The sequence below is a fragment of the Nipponia nippon genome, unplaced genomic scaffold (assembly GCF_047370975.1).
Source record: "Nipponia nippon isolate SJK-2023a ecotype South Korea unplaced genomic scaffold, ASM4737097v1 scaffold_10, whole genome shotgun sequence".
Taxonomy (NCBI): domain Eukaryota; kingdom Metazoa; phylum Chordata; class Aves; order Pelecaniformes; family Threskiornithidae; genus Nipponia; species Nipponia nippon.
Window position 1 is genome coordinate 19,450,620 of NW_028262291.1, and position 20,577 is coordinate 19,471,196.

General features: G+C 51.8%; 1 protein-coding gene across 1 annotated transcript in view; it reads right to left on the reverse strand.

Annotated features, from left to right (window-relative positions):
• MUC2 (mucin 2, oligomeric mucus/gel-forming) overlaps positions 1–20,577 on the reverse strand; it is a 92,421-nt gene that overhangs the window by 11,633 nt on the left and 60,211 nt on the right. Inside the window, exons 39-44 of the mRNA XM_087746666.1 lie at positions 19,053–19,496; positions 8,711–9,154; positions 6,210–6,567; positions 3,616–3,867; positions 1,554–2,251; positions 184–358 (exon numbers count right to left, since the gene is read on the reverse strand). Coding sequence (XP_087602792.1) covers positions 184–358; positions 1,554–2,251; positions 3,616–3,867; positions 6,210–6,567; positions 8,711–9,154; positions 19,053–19,496 — 2,371 coding nt within the window. The remainder of the gene's footprint in view (positions 1–183; positions 359–1,553; positions 2,252–3,615; positions 3,868–6,209; positions 6,568–8,710; positions 9,155–19,052; positions 19,497–20,577) is intronic.

The window sequence follows — 20,577 nt, forward strand, 5'->3', positions numbered from 1 at the left end:
TGGCAAATTAAGTAAAAGCCCCTGATAAGCTAAAAAGAGCCAATGAAGCCCTCCAAAAAGACCAACACTAGAAGTCTGAGGGTCCCAGTCTTGTGCAAGGCTTGTCCTCTGGTAAATATCGTTGCTCTTGATACTAGTATTGTTTCCATAGGAGATAAAATATGCAACAAAATATATACTTACAATCACATTCCCAGTGCCAACAGCATTTATCCTCATCAAGGACTTGCACAGGAGAAAGCCCATTGGCACATGTAGGTTTAGGAGGTGGATTACAGATTATGGGAATCACCTGGATTATATTGTCTTCTATACATATCGCCTTAGTGCAGTCACAGAGCAACCATGACTCACCTGGCTGTGTTTGAAAAGAGGCGGGGAGGGGAGAGAGAGAGAGAAACCTTATGAAGCAGTCAGACTGACAACAATTATGCCTGAATATCTTCTGCATAGTTTTAAAATGCCGTATGTTTATTGGTAACTTTTTCCCCACCAGAAGTCTGAAAATGGAAAGCGCAGCAGTCAGAACCATCAAGGCCTGCAAGGTGAGCTAGCACTGCTGAGAGCTGCTAAGTGAAAAGCATTACTTATAGAAGTCAAGTCAGTAACCTGAAGTGGGAATTGCCTTTTTTAGTTTCAGCTATCTGAAAGTTAGATGTCTGTTCTAATCTCATCACCTAGACTCCCTCTCTAGTTGACAGTGAAAGACACTGATCAATATCAGTGATCAATACATGATCAATCCCCTTCCATGAATGCCTAGAACAGATTAGCAGCTAAAGCTACAATGAACACCAGCTATTTGGGGAGTAATGTCTAAGGTGATTATGTGCATGCATTGTGATTGTATGCATTTTTTCTATCATCTTCCACTAGTTTTTCAGCCACGTATATTTTTTATCCCTGCAGATCTACTGAGCAACTTGGTAGACATCTAAGCTGTGAGGAGGCTTAGAAATGTACAAGACATTAGCTTCTCTGTGTCAAAGATGGAGGGTTCCAAAAAACTCAGGACTCTGAGTCAAATTTCATGAGCATTTGAATGTGGTGATCTGTTTCACAGTCCTCTCTTGAAAGCAGACTATGACCAGGTACGACTCATTCCAAACTCAGACTAGTTCAGCCCTCTGGTTTCTTGTTGGGCTGCACTGTAAATACACAAACAACTTTTCCCCACTCTGGACCTATTCAAAAGCAGAAACGGAAAAGATAGTTTAGCACCACTTAGCCCTTGGCTACCTCTTCATCAAAGCTATCCTACAATAAAGAGAAACATTGAGATGTAATCTAACTCCTTGAAGAAAGCTTTATTAAAACTATACTTGAAGAATGAATAGCAGTATATAAGCTATCAAACCAAATATCATTGGAAGTCATGCTGATACCCAAGAAAACAGAAAGAAGTAGAATGGACTGATACTTCATTTCTATCCAGATTAATACCTCCTTTTCTATCCAGATTAATACCTACTCTGTATGTTACGAACATTGAAACTATGTGCCTAGCCTCCATCCAAAGCAGAATGCTAAAAAACCTCATGAAATCTACTCACTGCATAAGATTCATTAGGTAAAATAGAACAATTTCTTCCAGGAGTGGTTGGTGGTGGACTTGTAGTTGAACTTGAAGCATTGAGTGGAGTAACCATACTGTACGTAGAACTTCCTACAATGGTGACTGCACTTGATGTTGCAGTTGGTCCAGAAGTACTAGTTGAGCCAGGAGAAACAATTTTGGAGGTGGTTGTGGTTGCAGTCATTGTGGTAAAATTACTAGAGGTTGTTCCTGAAGTGGTGGTAAAAGATTCTGTTGGAGTTGTACCAGAGGTAGTGGCTGACGCAGCGCTGGTTGATACTGATGGCAGAGACACAACAGTGCTAGCGGTAGATGCCAGGGAGGATGGTCCCGAAGTCGTGGTGGTGGCGATGGCAGTTGATCTTGTAGGAGCAGTGTGAGCTGAAGTGGTTGTCATTGAGCTACCAGTTTCCATTACTATTGTAGTGCTGTGGGGAGTGGGTCCTGAGGGTGTGGGGCCCAAAGTGGTGGTTTTGGTGGTCGATCCTATTTCAGTGACTCCAGAAGTGCTGACTGTCACTGGGCTTGTTGAGACGAATGGTGTTGACTGTTGAATAGTGGTGCCTATGGTAGACACTGTACTTTCTATTTCTGTAATTCTAGTTGTTGGCAGTGGGGTGGCTGAAGGAGGAACTGTAGTACTCATCGTTGTTCCTGTTTCAGGTGTTGTACCCTCTTTAAGACAGGGAGAAAACACAGTATTTTATTTTAAGTACTGAAATTGCATTTCCTATTAACTTAATTTCATTTTCTATTATGCAGATGAAATTCAACAACCTAAGCATAGGGTATTTAGATAGGAATAAAGCAGAAACTCTTTAATTAATGGCTTTTGCATAACAAAGGGGGTACTAGAAAAATCTCTTATATCTTGGATGGGAAGCATTGATGTAAACACTTTATCAATGATCACTGTTGCATGGAACAGCTGTCTGTAGTGTTAAAACTTTATACTGCAGAGAAGAGTTCAGCAGTCCTAAATCCAGGGGAATCCATTGAGTTGATCAATGAACTCATTGCTTAATTCTGTATTGCGGTCATGCTATATTCTATGGCTAGACCACTGATACATGTGCTACATGCGGCATGTTCACACCAGCACTGATCGTGCTCAGAGTCATTTGATTCTACTGAAACTGAACAGTGGATGGAGCAATCTGTGATCCATACCTAACCCACAGGCCTGTAAGACTACTCAACCACAAGTTATTTTGGCATGTTAGGAACGCCAAATTCACGTTTCTCCTTTTTTCCTTCTCGCATGACCAAGCCAGTTATAATTATGGGCCCTAAAGCAGACACCTTTAAAATAGTTTCTGATAAGCATTTTATAAATTGTTCATGATACTCAGAAGCCAGCCTCAGAACCATCAGTTTGTGCTTTTACAGCATAATGTAAGACACACAAGGTAGACAGAGAAGCAGTGCGTACATAAAAAGAGTGCAATCATAATGCTGGAGGATAGCAGGAAGTAAGATACGCTACCTCTGCGACGACAGTTCACACACAGTCCGTCAAATAAAATTGATTCAATGCGGATTAGAACAGGCAAATTCCTTCATGTTCCGAAGGAAATACAAGAACAGATGGTGTACAGTCACACCATCATTAGAAATGTTACGTAGTCTCGCATTCCTGCCAAAACATCGGCTTGCTTCCAAGCAGCGCGTGGAAAGCTGGAGAGCAACGCTCACGGCAACGCTGGGAGAACCCGGCTGCCCAGAGCTTTGGTCCGTAGCAAGGGGCAAACCACGGTCTGAAACCCTTCTCCAGACCCTGCCGGGGAAAACCTTCCTTCGAAGCTTCCTACAGCCAGAACTGCAGGTGAGTGGCAGCAACGGCCACAGAGTCAAAGCATGACAAGAAAGGCAAGAAAGTGCACACAGCTGCGCCCAAACAGCGCCTGAAATGACAGTGCCACAAAGCCAAGCCCCACTCCCATTGCACGCCATGGGTCTGGCTGAGTACGTTAAGCTGCCAATAAACCTTGATTTCTCCCGTAGCAAGGCAACAAATGGCAACACAGCCAGAGAATTACTTATTGGTGCTGAAGACGGAGGCAGTGGAATTTTGGTTATTATTGTTGGTGTTGGGAACGTGCTTGCGGTAGCGGGGGTGGACGTTGATGTGCCAGGAACAGTCGTCGTTGTCCCCAGGGTGCTGCTGGTGGTGCTGCTGGGGGGCATTGTGGTGGTGGTGGTGGTGCTGGAAAGCTCCGATGGTGTTGGTGGGGCAGTGGTTGTCGATACGGGTGGAGAGGACACTGTGGTCGTTGTGGACGAAGTTGGGGCTGTTAGAAACAGCAGGGACAGAGAAAACAGACAAAGGTGCAAGTCACATGAGTGGGACACAATATGCATCGAACAGAAGTTACCCATTAGGCAGCTGCCACAAACCTATAGCGGTCAGCCCTCCCTTAGCACAGTAAAGGCCTATGTCACTAGGCCTTCCTTTGCGGCCCCGGAAAGCAGACTAGTTCCAAAGGAGTGCACAGACAGGGTCATGACAATCCTTTCCTAGCAAAGAGACTAGGGATGTTGCTGTAATGTGCTTCTCACTAAATCGGAAACACCTACCAACAGGTAAGGCACGAGGAGGAGTAAGGCTCTGTGAGGCTTTCTGTCTCTGCCCCATTACTTAGAACACCTTGCTATCTCTGGCGTAAGAAGTGAGAGGGGAAGCTGTGGTCTGGGAAGGAAGCGTGCACAGGAATATGTTCCTGCCTGACGGTCATCTCATTTCCCCTTGGTGCAACGTCAGCCTGGTGAAGAGCTTCCCAGAGTACTAGTGGATCTCGGCAGCCAAAGACCACAGTGCACAGCAAGTGGCAGCCTGCAGAGTGAAACTCTTCCCCAAAGCCTGCCAGGGGAATCCTTCCTTCCTAGGTCTGTAACCACAGGCAAACATTAGCACTGACAGAGGGAAAGCAGGAGGAGAAAGGGAAGGAATTCTGCACAGCCCCACCCAGACAAGGCCTAAAATGACGGTACTCTAAATCAAGGCCTACTCTAATCTCGCGCAACGGGCCCTTCTGGGAATCTTCTCTCCAGCAGAAGGACAGAGCTCCAAACCAGCACAAGTAAGACTTCCTGCCAGCTCAGTATCTGCTGTGGAGATGACGCGCCTTTAGTAGTCGACAGCCCTTCATTTCTCCTGTGGCAAAGCATGAGCAGAGAGTGTTGGTCTGCTAAATACCTGGAGAGGCTGAAGTTACTGGGGCGGTGACTGATGGTGTGAGTTCGCTTGTGATGGCTGGGCTGGGTATGGGCGTGGCGGTAATTGCTGCTGGCTGCCTGGCTGTAGCGGTGATGGGAACTGTTGTGCTGGGGGTGGCTGAAGTGGCAGTTGGTGTTGGACTCGGTGTACTTGTAGAGAAACCAAACACCGGGAAGGGTCGTGACCACAAAGGAGGCAGGCACAGCACACACACTGCTGCCAAAACATCGGCTTGCTTCCCAGCAGCGCGTGGAAAGCTGGAGAGCAACGCTCACGGCAACGCTGGGAGAACCCGGCTGCCCAGAGCTTTGGTCCGTAGCAAGGGGCAACCCGCGGTCTGAAACCCTTCTCCAGACCCTGCCGGGGAAAACCTTCCTTCGAAGCTTCCTACAGCCAGAACTGCAGGTGAGTGGCAGCAACGGCCACAGAGTCAAAGCATGACAAGAAAGGCCGCACAACTGCGCCCAAACAGCGCCTGAAATGGCAGTGCCACAAAGCCAAGCCCCACTCCCATTGCACGCCATGGGTCCGGCTGAGTACGTTCCCTCCAGCTGAAGGGCGAGGTCCAACAGCAGCAAAAGCAAGACTTCCCGTCAGTTCGGCATCTGTCTAAGCTGGGCAGAGGCACGAGGACGAAAAAGCTCCTAACGTTCCCGATGACAGTCAAAGGAATGGAATCGAGAACCAGAAACATGTCGTGCACTCCCCTTCCTAAACGGAGAGCGCAGTACAGGACCCACTCTACTCCGCTGTCGTGAGACCCCACCTGGAGTACTGCATCCAGCTCTGGGGTCCCCAGTACAAGACAGACGTGAACCAGTTTGAGCGGGTCCGGAGGAAGGCCACAGAAATGATCAGAGGGCTAGAACACCTCCCCTGGGAAGAGAGGCTGAGAGAGCTGGGGTTGTTCAGCCAGGAGAAGAGAAGGCTCCGGGAAGACCTTATTGCGGCCTTTCAATATATAAGGGGGCCTAGAAGAAAGACAGAGAGAGACTTTCTACCAAGGCCTGTCGTTACAGGACAAGGGGCAACGGCTTTAAACTGAAAGAGGGTAAGTTGGACATTGGACATAAGGAAGAAATGTTTTTTGATGAGGCTGGTGAGACACTGGAACAGCTTTCCCAGAGAAGGTGTGGATGCCCAAGCATTGGAAGCGTTCAAGGTCGGGCTGAATGGGGCTCTGAGCAACCTGACGTAGTGAAAGATGTCCCTGCCCATAGCAGCGGGGTTGGACTCAATGATCTTTACAAAGGTCCCTTCCAAACCCAAACTATTCCATGATTCTATGATTTTTTTGGAAATACACATCAACTGCACTCCCTCAGAGTACCAAACTGAAGACACACGTTAAGCTGCCAATAAACCTTGATTTCTCCCGTAGCAAGGCAACAAATGGCAACACAGCCAGAGAATTACTTATTGGTGTTGAAGACGGAGGCAGCGGCGTTGTGGTGGTTATTGTTGGTGTTGGGAACGTGCTTGCGGTAGTGGGGGTGGACGTTGATGTGCCAGGAACAGTCGTCGTTGTCCCCAGGGTGCTGCTGGTGGTGCTGCTGGGGGGCATTGTGGTGGTGGTGGTGGTGCTGGAAAGCTCCGATGGTGTTGGTGGGGCAGTGGTTGTCGATACGGGTGGAGAGGACACTGTGGTCGTTGCGGACGAAGTTGGGGCTGTTAGAAACAGCAGGGACAGAGAAAACAGACAAAGGTGCAAGTCACATGAGTGGGACACAATATGCATCGAACAGAAGTTACCCATTAGGCAGCTGCCACAAACCTATAGCGGTCAGCCCTCCCTTAGCACAGTAAAGGCCTATGTCACTAGGCCTTCCTTTGCGGCCCCGGAAAGCAGACTAGTTCCAAAGGAGTGCACAGACAGGGTCATGACAATCCTTTCCTAGCAAAGAGACTAGGGATGTTGCTGTAATGTGCTTCTCACTAAATCGGAAACACCTACCAACAGGTAAGACACGAGGAGGAGTAAGGCTCTGTGAGGCTTTCTGTCTCTGCCCCATTACTTAGAACACCTTGCTATCTCTGGCGTAAGAAGTGAGAGGGGAAGCTGTGGTCTGGGAAGGAAGCGTGCACAGGAATATGTTCCTGCCTGACGGTCATCTCATTTCCCCTTGGTGCAACGTCAGCCTGGTGAAGAGCTTCCCAGAGTACTAGTGGATCTCGGCAGCCAAAGACCACAGTGCACAGCAAGTGGCAGCCTGCAGAGTGAAACTCTTCCCCAAAGCCTGCCAGGGGAATCCTTCCTTCCTAGGTCTGTAACCACAGGCAAACATTAGCACTGACAGAGGGAAAGCAGGAGGAGAAAGGGAAGGAATTCTGCACAGCCCCACCCAGACAAGGCGGTACTCTAAATCAAGGCCTACTCTAATCTCGCGCAACGGGCCCTTCTGGGAATCTTCTCTCCAGCAGAAGGACAGAGCTCCAAACCAGCACAAGTAAGACTTCCTGCCAGCTCAGTATCTGCTGTGGAGATGACGCGCCTTTAGTAGTCGACAGCCCTTCATTTCTCCTGTGGCAAAGCATGAGCAGAGAGTGTTGGTCTGCTAAATACCTGGAGAGGCTGAAGTTACTGGGGCGGTGACTGATGGTGTGAGTTCGCTTGTGATGGCTGGGCTGGGTATGGGCGTGGCGGTAATTGCTGCTGGCTGCCTGGCTGTAGCGGTGATGGGAACTGTTGTGCTGGGGGTGGCTGAAGTGGCAGTTGGTGTTGGACTCGGTGTACTTGTAGAGAAACCAAACACCGGGAAGGGTCGTGACCACAAAGGAGGCAGGCACAGCACACACACTGCTGCCAAAACATCGGCTTGCTTCCCAGCAGCGCGTGGAAAGCTGGAGAGCAACGCTCACGGCAACGCTGGGAGAACCCGGCTGCCCAGAGCTTTGGTCCGTAGCAAGGGGCAACCCGCGGTCTGAAACCCTTCTCCAGACCCTGCCGGGGAAAACCTTCCTTCGAAGCTTCCTACAGCCAGAACTGCAGGTGAGTGGCAGCAACGGCCACAGAGTCAAAGCATGACAAGAAAGGCCGCACAACTGCGCCCAAACAGCGCCTGAAATGGCAGTGCCACAAAGCCAAGCCCCACTCCCATTGCACGCCATGGGTCCGGCTGAGTACGTTCCCTCCAGCTGAAGGGCGAGGTCCAACAGCAGCAAAAGCAAGACTTCCCGTCAGTTCAGCATCTGTCTAAAGCTGGGCAGAGGCACGAGGACGAAAAAGCTCCTAACGTTCCCGATGACAGTCAAAGGAATGGAATCGAGAACCAGAAACATGTCGTGCACTCCCCTTCCTAAACGGAGAGCGCAGTACAGGACCCACTCTACTCCGCTGTCGTGAGACCCCACCTGGAGTACTGCATCCAGCTCTGGGGTCCCCAGTACAAGACAGACGTGAACCAGTTTGAGCGGGTCCGGAGGAAGGCCACAGAAATGATCAGAGGGCTAGAACACCTCCCCTGGGAAGAGAGGCTGAGAGAGCTGGGGTTGTTCAGCCAGGAGAAGAGAAGGCTCCGGGAAGACCTTATTGCGGCCTTTCAATATATAAGGGGGGCCTAGAAGAAAGACAGAGAGAGACTTTCTACCAAGGCCTATCGTTACAGGACAAGGGGCAACGGCTTTAAACTGAAAGAGGGTAAGTTGGACATTGGACATAAGGAAGAAATGTTTTTTGATGAGGCTGGTGAGACACTGGAACAGCTTTCCCAGAGAAGGTGTGGATGCCCAAGCATTGGAAGCGTTCAAGGTCGGGCTGAATGGGGCTCTGAGCAACCTGACGTAGTGAAAGATGTCCCTGCCCATAGCAGCGGGGTTGGACTCAATGATCTTTACAAAGGTCCCTTCCAAACCCAAACTATTCCATGATTCTATGATTTTTTTTGGAAATACACATCAACTGCACTCCCTCAGAGTACCAAACTGAAGACACACGTTAAGCTGCCAATAAACCTTGATTTCTCCCGTAGCAAGGCAACAAATGGCAACACAGCCAGAGAATTACTTATTGGTGTTGAAGACGGAGGCAGCGGCGTTGTGGTGGTTATTGTTGGTGTTGGGAACGTGCTTGCGGTAGTGGGGGTGGACGTTGATGTGCCAGGAACAGTCGTCGTTGTCCCCAGGGTGCTGCTGGTGGTGCTGCTGGGGGGCATTGTGGTGGTGGTGGTGGTGCTGGAAAGCTCCGATGGTGTTGGTGGGGCAGTGGTTGTCGATACGGGTGGAGAGGACACTGTGGTCGTTGCGGACGAAGTTGGGGCTGTTAGAAACAGCAGGGACAGAGAAAACAGACAAAGGTGCAAGTCACATGAGTGGGACACAATATGCATCGAACAGAAGTTACCCATTAGGCAGCTGCCACAAACCTATAGCGGTCAGCCCTCCCTTAGCACAGTAAAGGCCTATGTCACTAGGCCTTCCTTTGCGGCCCCGGAAAGCAGACTAGTTCCAAAGGAGTGCACAGACAGGGTCATGACAATCCTTTCCTAGCAAAGAGACTAGGGATGTTGCTGTAATGTGCTTCTCACTAAATCGGAAACACCTACCAACAGGTAAGACACGAGGAGGAGTAAGGCTCTGTGAGGCTTTCTGTCTCTGCCCCATTACTTAGAACACCTTGCTATCTCTGGCGTAAGAAGTGAGAGGGGAAGCTGTGGTCTGGGAAGGAAGCGTGCACAGGAATATGTTCCTGCCTGACGGTCATCTCATTTCCCCTTGGTGCAACGTCAGCCTGGTGAAGAGCTTCCCAGAGTACTAGTGGATCTCGGCAGCCAAAGACCACAGTGCACAGCAAGTGGCAGCCTGCAGAGTGAAACTCTTCCCCAAAGCCTGCCAGGGGAATCCTTCCTTCCTAGGTCTGTAACCACAGGCAAACATTAGCACTGACAGAGGGAAAGCAGGAGGAGAAAGGGAAGGAATTCTGCACAGCCCCACCCAGACAAGGCGGTACTCTAAATCAAGGCCTACTCTAATCTCGCGCAACGGGCCCTTCTGGGAATCTTCTCTCCAGCAGAAGGACAGAGCTCCAAACCAGCACAAGTAAGACTTCCTGCCAGCTCAGTATCTGCTGTGGAGATGACGCGCCTTTAGTAGTCGACAGCCCTTCATTTCTCCTGTGGCAAAGCATGAGCAGAGAGTGTTGGTCTGCTAAATACCTGGAGAGGCTGAAGTTACTGGGGCGGTGACTGATGGTGTGAGTTCGCTTGTGATGGCTGGGCTGGGTATGGGCGTGGCGGTAATTGCTGCTGGCTGCCTGGCTGTAGCGGTGATGGGAACTGTTGTGCTGGGGGTGGCTGAAGTGGCAGTTGGTGTTGGACTCGGTGTACTTGTAGAGAAACCAAACACCGGGAAGGGTCGTGACCACAAAGGAGGCAGGCACAGCACACACACTGCTGCCAAAACATCGGCTTGCTTCCCAGCAGCGCGTGGAAAGCTGGAGAGCAACGCTCACGGCAACGCTGGGAGAACCCGGCTGCCCAGAGCTTTGGTCCGTAGCAAGGGGCAACCCGCGGTCTGAAACCCTTCTCCAGACCCTGCCGGGGAAAACCTTCCTTCGAAGCTTCCTACAGCCAGAACTGCAGGTGAGTGGCAGCAACGGCCACAGAGTCAAAGCATGACAAGAAAGGCCGCACAACTGCGCCCAAACAGCGCCTGAAATGGCAGTGCCACAAAGCCAAGCCCCACTCCCATTGCACGCCATGGGTCCGGCTGAGTACGTTCCCTCCAGCTGAAGGGCGAGGTCCAACAGCAGCAAAAGCAAGACTTCCCGTCAGTTCAGCATCTGTCTAAAGCTGGGCAGAGGCACGAGGACGAAAAAGCTCCTAACGTTCCCGATGACAGTCAAAGGAATGGAATCGAGAACCAGAAACATGTCGTGCACTCCCCTTCCTAAACGGAGAGCGCAGTACAGGACCCACTCTACTCCGCTGTCGTGAGACCCCACCTGGAGTACTGCATCCAGCTCTGGGGTCCCCAGTACAAGACAGACGTGAACCAGTTTGAGCGGGTCCGGAGGAAGGCCACAGAAATGATCAGAGGGCTAGAACACCTCCCCTGGGAAGAGAGGCTGAGAGAGCTGGGGTTGTTCAGCCAGGAGAAGAGAAGGCTCCGGGAAGACCTTATTGCGGCCTTTCAATATATAAGGGGGGCCTAGAAGAAAGACAGAGAGAGACTTTCTACCAAGGCCTGTCGTTACAGGACAAGGGGCAACGGCTTTAAACTGAAAGAGGGTAAGTTGGACATTGGACATAAGGAAGAAATGTTTTTTGATGAGGCTGGTGAGACACTGGAACAGCTTTCCCAGAGAAGGTGTGGATGCCCAAGCATTGGAAGCGTTCAAGGTCGGGCTGAATGGGGCTCTGAGCAACCTGACGTAGTGAAAGATGTCCCTGCCCATAGCAGCGGGGTTGGACTCAATGATCTTTACAAAGGTCCCTTCCAAACCCAAACTATTCCATGATTCTATGATTTTTTTGGAAATACACATCAACTGCACTCCCTCAGAGTACCAAACTGAAGACACACGTTAAGCTGCCAATAAACCTTGATTTCTCCCGTAGCAAGGCAACAAATGGCAACACAGCCAGAGAATTACTTATTGGTGTTGAAGACGGAGGCAGCGGCGTTGTGGTGGTTATTGTTGGTGTTGGGAACGTGCTTGCGGTAGTGGGGGTGGACGTTGATGTGCCAGGAACAGTCGTCGTTGTCCCCAGGGTGCTGCTGGTGGTGCTGCTGGGGGGCATTGTGGTGGTGGTGGTGGTGCTGGAAAGCTCCGATGGTGTTGGTGGGGCAGTGGTTGTCGATACGGGTGGAGAGGACACTGTGGTCGTTGCGGACGAAGTTGGGGCTGTTAGAAACAGCAGGGACAGAGAAAACAGACAAAGGTGCAAGTCACATGAGTGGGACACAATATGCATCGAACAGAAGTTACCCATTAGGCAGCTGCCACAAACCTATAGCGGTCAGCCCTCCCTTAGCACAGTAAAGGCCTATGTCACTAGGCCTTCCTTTGCGGCCCCGGAAAGCAGACTAGTTCCAAAGGAGTGCACAGACAGGGTCATGACAATCCTTTCCTAGCAAAGAGACTAGGGATGTTGCTGTAATGTGCTTCTCACTAAATCGGAAACACCTACCAACAGGTAAGACACGAGGAGGAGTAAGGCTCTGTGAGGCTTTCTGTCTCTGCCCCATTACTTAGAACACCTTGCTATCTCTGGCGTAAGAAGTGAGAGGGGAAGCTGTGGTCTGGGAAGGAAGCGTGCACAGGAATATGTTCCTGCCTGACGGTCATCTCATTTCCCCTTGGTGCAACGTCAGCCTGGTGAAGAGCTTCCCAGAGTACTAGTGGATCTCGGCAGCCAAAGACCACAGTGCACAGCAAGTGGCAGCCTGCAGAGTGAAACTCTTCCCCAAAGCCTGCCAGGGGAATCCTTCCTTCCTAGGTCTGTAACCACAGGCAAACATTAGCACTGACAGAGGGAAAGCAGGAGGAGAAAGGGAAGGAATTCTGCACAGCCCCACCCAGACAAGGCGGTACTCTAAATCAAGGCCTACTCTAATCTCGCGCAACGGGCCCTTCTGGGAATCTTCTCTCCAGCAGAAGGACAGAGCTCCAAACCAGCACAAGTAAGACTTCCTGCCAGCTCAGTATCTGCTGTGGAGATGACGCGCCTTTAGTAGTCGACAGCCCTTCATTTCTCCTGTGGCAAAGCATGAGCAGAGAGTGTTGGTCTGCTAAATACCTGGAGAGGCTGAAGTTACTGGGGCGGTGACTGATGGTGTGAGTTCGCTTGTGATGGCTGGGCTGGGTATGGGCGTGGCGGTAATTGCTGCTGGCTGCCTGGCTGTAGCGGTGATGGGAACTGTTGTGCTGGGGGTGGCTGAAGTGGCAGTTGGTGTTGGACTCGGTGTACTTGTAGAGAAACCAAACACCGGGAAGGGTCGTGACCACAAAGGAGGCAGGCACAGCACACACACTGCTGCCAAAACATCGGCTTGCTTCCCAGCAGCGCGTGGAAAGCTGGAGAGCAACGCTCACGGCAACGCTGGGAGAACCCGGCTGCCCAGAGCTTTGGTCCGTAGCAAGGGGCAACCCGCGGTCTGAAACCCTTCTCCAGACCCTGCCGGGGAAAACCTTCCTTCGAAGCTTCCTACAGCCAGAACTGCAGGTGAGTGGCAGCAACGGCCACAGAGTCAAAGCATGACAAGAAAGGCCGCACAACTGCGCCCAAACAGCGCCTGAAATGGCAGTGCCACAAAGCCAAGCCCCACTCCCATTGCACGCCATGGGTCCGGCTGAGTACGTTCCCTCCAGCTGAAGGGCGAGGTCCAACAGCAGCAAAAGCAAGACTTCCCGTCAGTTCGGCATCTGTCTAAAGCTGGGCAGAGGCACGAGGACGAAAAAGCTCCTAACGTTCCCGATGACAGTCAAAGGAATGGAATCGAGAACCAGAAACATGTCGTGCACTCCCCTTCCTAAACGGAGAGCGCAGTACAGGACCCACTCTACTCCGCTGTCGTGAGACCCCACCTGGAGTACTGCATCCAGCTCTGGGGTCCCCAGTACAAGACAGACGTGAACCAGTTTGAGCGGGTCCGGAGGAAGGCCACAGAAATGATCAGAGGGCTAGAACACCTCCCCTGGGAAGAGAGGCTGAGAGAGCTGGGGTTGTTCAGCCAGGAGAAGAGAAGGCTCCGGGAAGACCTTATTGCGGCCTTTCAATATATAAGGGGGGCCTAGAAGAAAGACAGAGAGAGACTTTCTACCAAGGCCTGTCGTTACAGGACAAGGGGCAACGGCTTTAAACTGAAAGAGGGTAAGTTGGACATTGGACATAAGGAAGAAATGTTTTTTGATGAGGCTGGTGAGACACTGGAACAGCTTTCCCAGAGAAGGTGTGGATGCCCAAGCATTGGAAGCGTTCAAGGTCGGGCTGAATGGGGCTCTGAGCAACCTGACGTAGTGAAAGATGTCCCTGCCCATAGCAGCGGGGTTGGACTCAATGATCTTTACAAAGGTCCCTTCCAAACCCAAACTATTCCATGATTCTATGATTTTTTTGGAAATACACATCAACTGCACTCCCTCAGAGTACCAAACTGAAGACACACGTTAAGCTGCCAATAAACCTTGATTTCTCCCGTAGCAAGGCAACAAATGGCAACACAGCCAGAGAATTACTTATTGGTGTTGAAGACGGAGGCAGCGGCGTTGTGGTGGTTATTGTTGGTGTTGGGAACGTGCTTGCGGTAGTGGGGGTGGACGTTGATGTGCCAGGAACAGTCGTCGTTGTCCCCAGGGTGCTGCTGGTGGTGCTGCTGGGGGGCATTGTGGTGGTGGTGGTGGTGCTGGAAAGCTCCGATGGTGTTGGTGGGGCAGTGGTTGTCGATACGGGTGGAGAGGACACTGTGGTCGTTGCGGACGAAGTTGGGGCTGTTAGAAACAGCAGGGACAGAGAAAACAGACAAAGGTGCAAGTCACATGAGTGGGACACAATATGCATCGAACAGAAGTTACCCATTAGGCAGCTGCCACAAACCTATAGCGGTCAGCCCTCCCTTAGCACAGTAAAGGCCTATGTCACTAGGCCTTCCTTTGCGGCCCCGGAAAGCAGACTAGTTCCAAAGGAGTGCACAGACAGGGTCATGACAATCCTTTCCTAGCAAAGAGACTAGGGATGTTGCTGTAATGTGCTTCTCACTAAATCGGAAACACCTACCAACAGGTAAGACACGAGGAGGAGTAAGGCTCTGTGAGGCTTTCTGTCTCTGCCCCATTACTTAGAACACCTTGCTATCTCTGGCGTAAGAAGTGAGAGGGGAAGCTGTGGTCTGGGAAGGAAGCGTGCACAGGAATATGTTCCTGCCTGACGGTCATCTCATTTCCCCTTGGTGCAACGTCAGCCTGGTGAAGAGCTTCCCAGAGTACTAGTGGATCTCGGCAGCCAAAGACCACAGTGCACAGCAAGTGGCAGCCTGCAGAGTGAAACTCTTCCCCAAAGCCTGCCAGGGGAATCCTTCCTTCCTAGGTCTGTAACCACAGGCAAACATTAGCACTGACAGAGGGAAAGCAGGAGGAGAAAGGGAAGGAATTCTGCACAGCCCCACCCAGACAAGGCGGTACTCTAAATCAAGGCCTACTCTAATCTCGCGCAACGGGCCCTTCTGGGAATCTTCTCTCCAGCAGAAGGACAGAGCTCCAAACCAGCACAAGTAAGACTTCCTGCCAGCTCAGTATCTGCTGTGGAGATGACGCGCCTTTAGTAGTCGACAGCCCTTCATTTCTCCTGTGGCAAAGCATGAGCAGAGAGTGTTGGTCTGCTAAATACCTGGAGAGGCTGAAGTTACTGGGGCGGTGACTGATGGTGTGAGTTCGCTTGTGATGGCTGGGCTGGGTATGGGCGTGGCGGTAATTGCTGCTGGCTGCCTGGCTGTAGCGGTGATGGGAACTGTTGTGCTGGGGGTGGCTGAAGTGGCAGTTGGTGTTGGACTCGGTGTACTTGTAGAGAAACCAAACACCGGGAAGGGTCGTGACCACAAAGGAGGCAGGCACAGCACACACACTGCTGCCAAAACATCGGCTTGCTTCCCAGCAGCGCGTGGAAAGCTGGAGAGCAACGCTCACGGCAACGCTGGGAGAACCCGGCTGCCCAGAGCTTTGGTCCGTAGCAAGGGGCAACCCGCGGTCTGAAACCCTTCTCCAGACCCTGCCGGGGAAAACCTTCCTTCGAAGCTTCCTACAGCCAGAACTGCAGGTGAGTGGCAGCAACGGCCACAGAGTCAAAGCATGACAAGAAAGGCCGCACAACTGCGCCCAAACAGCGCCTGAAATGGCAGTGCCACAAAGCCAAGCCCCACTCCCATTGCACGCCATGGGTCCGGCTGAGTACGTTCCCTCCAGCTGAAGGGCGAGGTCCAACAGCAGCAAAAGCAAGACTTCCCGTCAGTTCGGCATCTGTCTAAGCTGGGCAGAGGCACGAGGACGAAAAAGCTCCTAACGTTCCCGATGACAGTCAAAGGAATGGAATCGAGAACCAGAACATGTCGTGCACTCCCCTTCCTAAACGGAGAGCGCAGTACAGGACCCACTCTACTCCGCTGTCGTGAGACCCCACCTGGAGTACTGCATCCAGCTCTGGGGTCCCCAGTACAAGACAGACGTGAACCAGTTTGAGCGGGTCCGGAGGAAGGCCACAGAAATGATCAGAGGGCTAGAACACCTCCCCTGGGAAGAGAGGCTGAGAGAGCTGGGGTTGTTCAGCCAGGAGAAGAGAAGGCTCCGGGAAGACCTTATTGCGGCCTTTCAATATATAAGGGGGCCTAGAAGAAAGACAGAGAGAGACTTTCTACCAAGGCCTGTCGTTACAGGACAAGGGGCAACGGCTTTAAACTGAAAGAGGGTAAGTTGGACATTGGACATAAGGAAGAAATGTTTTTTGATGAGGCTGGTGAGACACTGGAACAGCTTTCCCAGAGAAGGTGTGGATGCCCAAGCATTGGAAGCGTTCAAGGTCGGGCTGAATGGGGCTCTGAGCAACCTGACGTAGTGAAAGATGTCCCTGCCCATAGCAGCGGGGTTGGACTCAATGATCTTTACAAAGGTCCCTTCCAAACCCAAACTATTCCATGATTCTATGATTTTTTTTGGAAATACACATCAACTGCACTCCCTCAGAGTACCAAACTGAAGACACACGTTAAGCTGCCAATAAACCTTGATTTCTCCCGTAGCAAGGCAACAAATGGCAACACAGCCAGAGAATTACTTATTGGTGTTGAAGACGGAGGCAGCGGCGTTGTGGTGGTTATTGTTGGTGTTGGGAACGTGCTTGCGGTAGTGGGGGTGGACGTTGATGTGCCAGGAACAGTCGTCGTTGTCCCCAGGGTGCTGCTGGTGGTGCTGCTGGGGGGCATTGTGGTGGTGGTGGTGGTGCTGGAAAGCTCCGATGGTGTTGGTGGGGCAGTGGTTGTCGATACGGGTGGAGAGGACACTGTGGTCGTTGCGGACGAAGTTGGGGCTGTTAGAAACAGCAGGGACAGAGAAAACAGACAAAGGTGCAAGTCACATGAGTGGGACACAATATGCATCGAACAGAAGTTACCCATTAGGCAGCTGCCACAAACCTATAGCGGTCAGCCCTCCCTTAGCACAGTAAAGGCCTATGTCACTAGGCCTTCCTTTGCGGCCCCGGAAAGCAGACTAGTTCCAAAGGAGTGCACAGACAGGGTCATGACAATCCTTTCCTAGCAAAGAGACTAGGGATGTTGCTGTAATGTGCTTCTCACTAAATCGGAAACACCTACCAACAGGTAAGACACGAGGAGGAGTAAGGCTCTGTGAGGCTTTCTGTCTCTGCCCCATTACTTAGAACACCTTGCTATCTCTGGCGTAAGAAGTGAGAGGGGAAGCTGTGGTCTGGGAAGGAAGCGTGCACAGGAATATGTTCCTGCCTGACGGTCATCTCATTTCCCCTTGGTGCAACGTCAGCCTGGTGAAGAGCTTCCCAGAGCACTAGTGGATCTCGGCAGCCAAAGACCACAGTGCACAGCAAGTGGCAGCCTGCAGAGTGAAACTCTTCCCCAAAGCCTGCCAGGGGAATCCTTCCTTCCTAGGTCTGTAACCACAGGCAAACATTAGCACTGACAGAGGGAAAGCAGGAGGAGAAAGGGAAGGAATTCTGCACAGCCCCACCCAGACAAGGCGGTACTCTAAATCAAGGCCTACTCTAATCTCGCGCAACGGGCCCTTCTGGGAATCTTCTCTCCAGCAGAAGGACAGAGCTCCAAACCAGCACAAGTAAGACTTCCTGCCAGCTCAGTATCTGCTGTGGAGATGACGCGCCTTTAGTAGTCGACAGCCCTTCATTTCTCCTGTGGCAAAGCATGAGCAGAGAGTGTTGGTCTGCTAAATACCTGGAGAGGCTGAAGTTACTGGGGCGGTGACTGATGGTGTGAGTTCGCTTGTGATGGCTGGGCTGGGTATGGGCGTGGCGGTAATTGCTGCTGGCTGCCTGGCTGTAGCGGTGATGGGAACTGTTGTGCTGGGGGTGGCTGAAGTGGCAGTTGGTGTTGGACTCGGTGTACTTGTAGAGAAACCAAACACCGGGAAGGGTCGTGACCACAAAGGAGGCAGGCACAGCACACACACTGCTGCCAAAACATCGGCTTGCTTCCCAGCAGCGCGTGGAAAGCTGGAGAGCAACGCTCACGGCAACGCTGGGAGAACCCGGCTGCCCAGAGCTTTGGTCCGTAGCAAGGGGCAACCCGCGGTCTGAAACCCTTCTCCAGACCCTGCCGGGGAAAACCTTCCTTCGAAGCTTCCTACAGCCAGAACTGCAGGTGAGTGGCAGCAACGGCCACAGAGTCAAAGCATGACAAGAAAGGCCGCACAACTGCGCCCAAACAGCGCCTGAAATGGCAGTGCCACAAAGCCAAGCCCCACTCCCATTGCACGCCATGGGTCCGGCTGAGTACGTTCCCTCCAGCTGAAGGGCGAGGTCCAACAGCAGCAAAAGCAAGACTTCCCGTCAGTTCGGCATCTGTCTAAAGCTGGGCAGAGGCACGAGGACGAAAAAGCTCCTAACGTTCCCGATGACAGTCAAAGGAATGGAATCGAGAACCAGAACATGTCGTGCACTCCCCTTCCTAAACGGAGAGCGCAGTACAGGACCCACTCTACTCCGCTGTCGTGAGACCCCACCTGGAGTACTGCATCCAGCTCTGGGGTCCCCAGTACAAGACAGACGTGAACCAGTTTGAGCGGGTCCGGAGGAAGGCCACAGAAATGATCAGAGGGCTAGAACACCTCCCCTGGGAAGAGAGGCTGAGAGAGCTGGGGTTGTTCAGCCAGGAGAAGAGAAGGCTCCGGGAAGACCTTATTGCGGCCTTTCAATATATAAGGGGGGCCTAGAAGAAAGACAGAGAGAGACTTTCTACCAAGGCCTGTCGTTACAGGACAAGGGGCAACGGCTTTAAACTGAAAGAGGGTAAGTTGGACATTGGACATAAGGAAGAAATGTTTTTTGATGAGGCTGGTGAGACACTGGAACAGCTTTCCCAGAGAAGGTGTGGATGCCCAAGCATTGGAAGCGTTCAAGGTCGGGCTGAATGGGGCTCTGAGCAACCTGACGTAGTGAAAGATGTCCCTGCCCATAGCAGCGGGGTTGGACTCAATGATCTTTACAAAGGTCCCTTCCAAACCCAAACTATTCCATGATTCTATGATTTTTTTTGGAAATACACATCAACTGCACTCCCTCAGAGTACCAAACTGAAGACACACGTTAAGCTGCCAATAAACCTTGATTTCTCCCGTAGCAAGGCAACAAATGGCAACACAGCCAGAGAATTACTTATTGGTGTTGAAGACGGAGGCAGCGGCGTTGTGGTGGTTATTGTTGGTGTTGGGAACGTGCTTGCGGTAGTGGGGGTGGACGTTGATGTGCCAGGAACAGTCGTCGTTGTCCCCAGGGTGCTGCTGGTGGTGCTGCTGGGGGGCATTGTGGTGGTGGTGGTGGTGCTGGAAAGCTCCGATGGTGTTGGTGGGGCAGTGGTTGTCGATACGGGTGGAGAGGACACTGTGGTCGTTGCGGACGAAGTTGGGGCTGTTAGAAACAGCAGGGACAGAGAAAACAGACAAAGGTGCAAGTCACATGAGTGGGACACAATATGCATCGAACAGAAGTTACCCATTAGGCAGCTGCCACAAACCTATAGCGGTCAGCCCTCCCTTAGCACAGTAAAGGCCTATGTCACTAGGCCTTCCTTTGCGGCCCCGGAAAGCAGACTAGTTCCAAAGGAGTGCACAGACAGGGTCATGACAATCCTTTCCTAGCAAAGAGACTAGGGATGTTGCTGTAATGTGCTTCTCACTAAATCGGAAACACCTACCAACAGGTAAGACACGAGGAGGAGTAAGGCTCTGTGAGGCTTTCTGTCTCTGCCCCATTACTTAGAACACCTTGCTATCTCTGGCGTAAGAAGTGAGAGGGGAAGCTGTGGTCTGGGAAGGAAGCGTGCACAGGAATATGTTCCTGCCTGACGGTCATCTCATTTCCCCTTGGTGCAACGTCAGCCTGGTGAAGAGCTTCCCAGAGTACTAGTGGATCTCGGCAGCCAAAGACCACAGTGCACAGCAAGTGGCAGCCTGCAGAGTGAAACTCTTCCCCAAAGCCTGCCAGGGGAATCCTTCCTTCCTAGGTCTGTAACCACAGGCAAACATTAGCACTGACAGAGGGAAAGCAGGAGGAGAAAGGGAAGGAATTCTGCACAGCCCCACCCAGACAAGGCGGTACTCTAAATCAAGGCCTACTCTAATCTCGCGCAACGGGCCCTTCTGGGAATCTTCTCTCCAGCAGAAGGACAGAGCTCCAAACCAGCACAAGTAAGACTTCCTGCCAGCTCAGTATCTGCTGTGGAGATGACGCGCCTTTAGTAGTCGACAGCCCTTCATTTCTCCTGTGGCAAAGCATGAGCAGAGAGTGTTGGTCTGCTAAATACCTGGAGAGGCTGAAGTTACTGGGGCGGTGACTGATGGTGTGAGTTCGCTTGTGATGGCTGGGCTGGGTATGGGCGTGGCGGTAATTGCTGCTGGCTGCCTGGCTGTAGCGGTGATGGGAACTGTTGTGCTGGGGGTGGCTGAAGTGGCAGTTGGTGTTGGACTCGGTGTACTTGTAGAGAAACCAAACACCGGGAAGGGTCGTGACCACAAAGGAGGCAGGCACAGCACACACACTGCTGCCAAAACATCGGCTTGCTTCCCAGCAGCGCGTGGAAAGCTGGAGAGCAACGC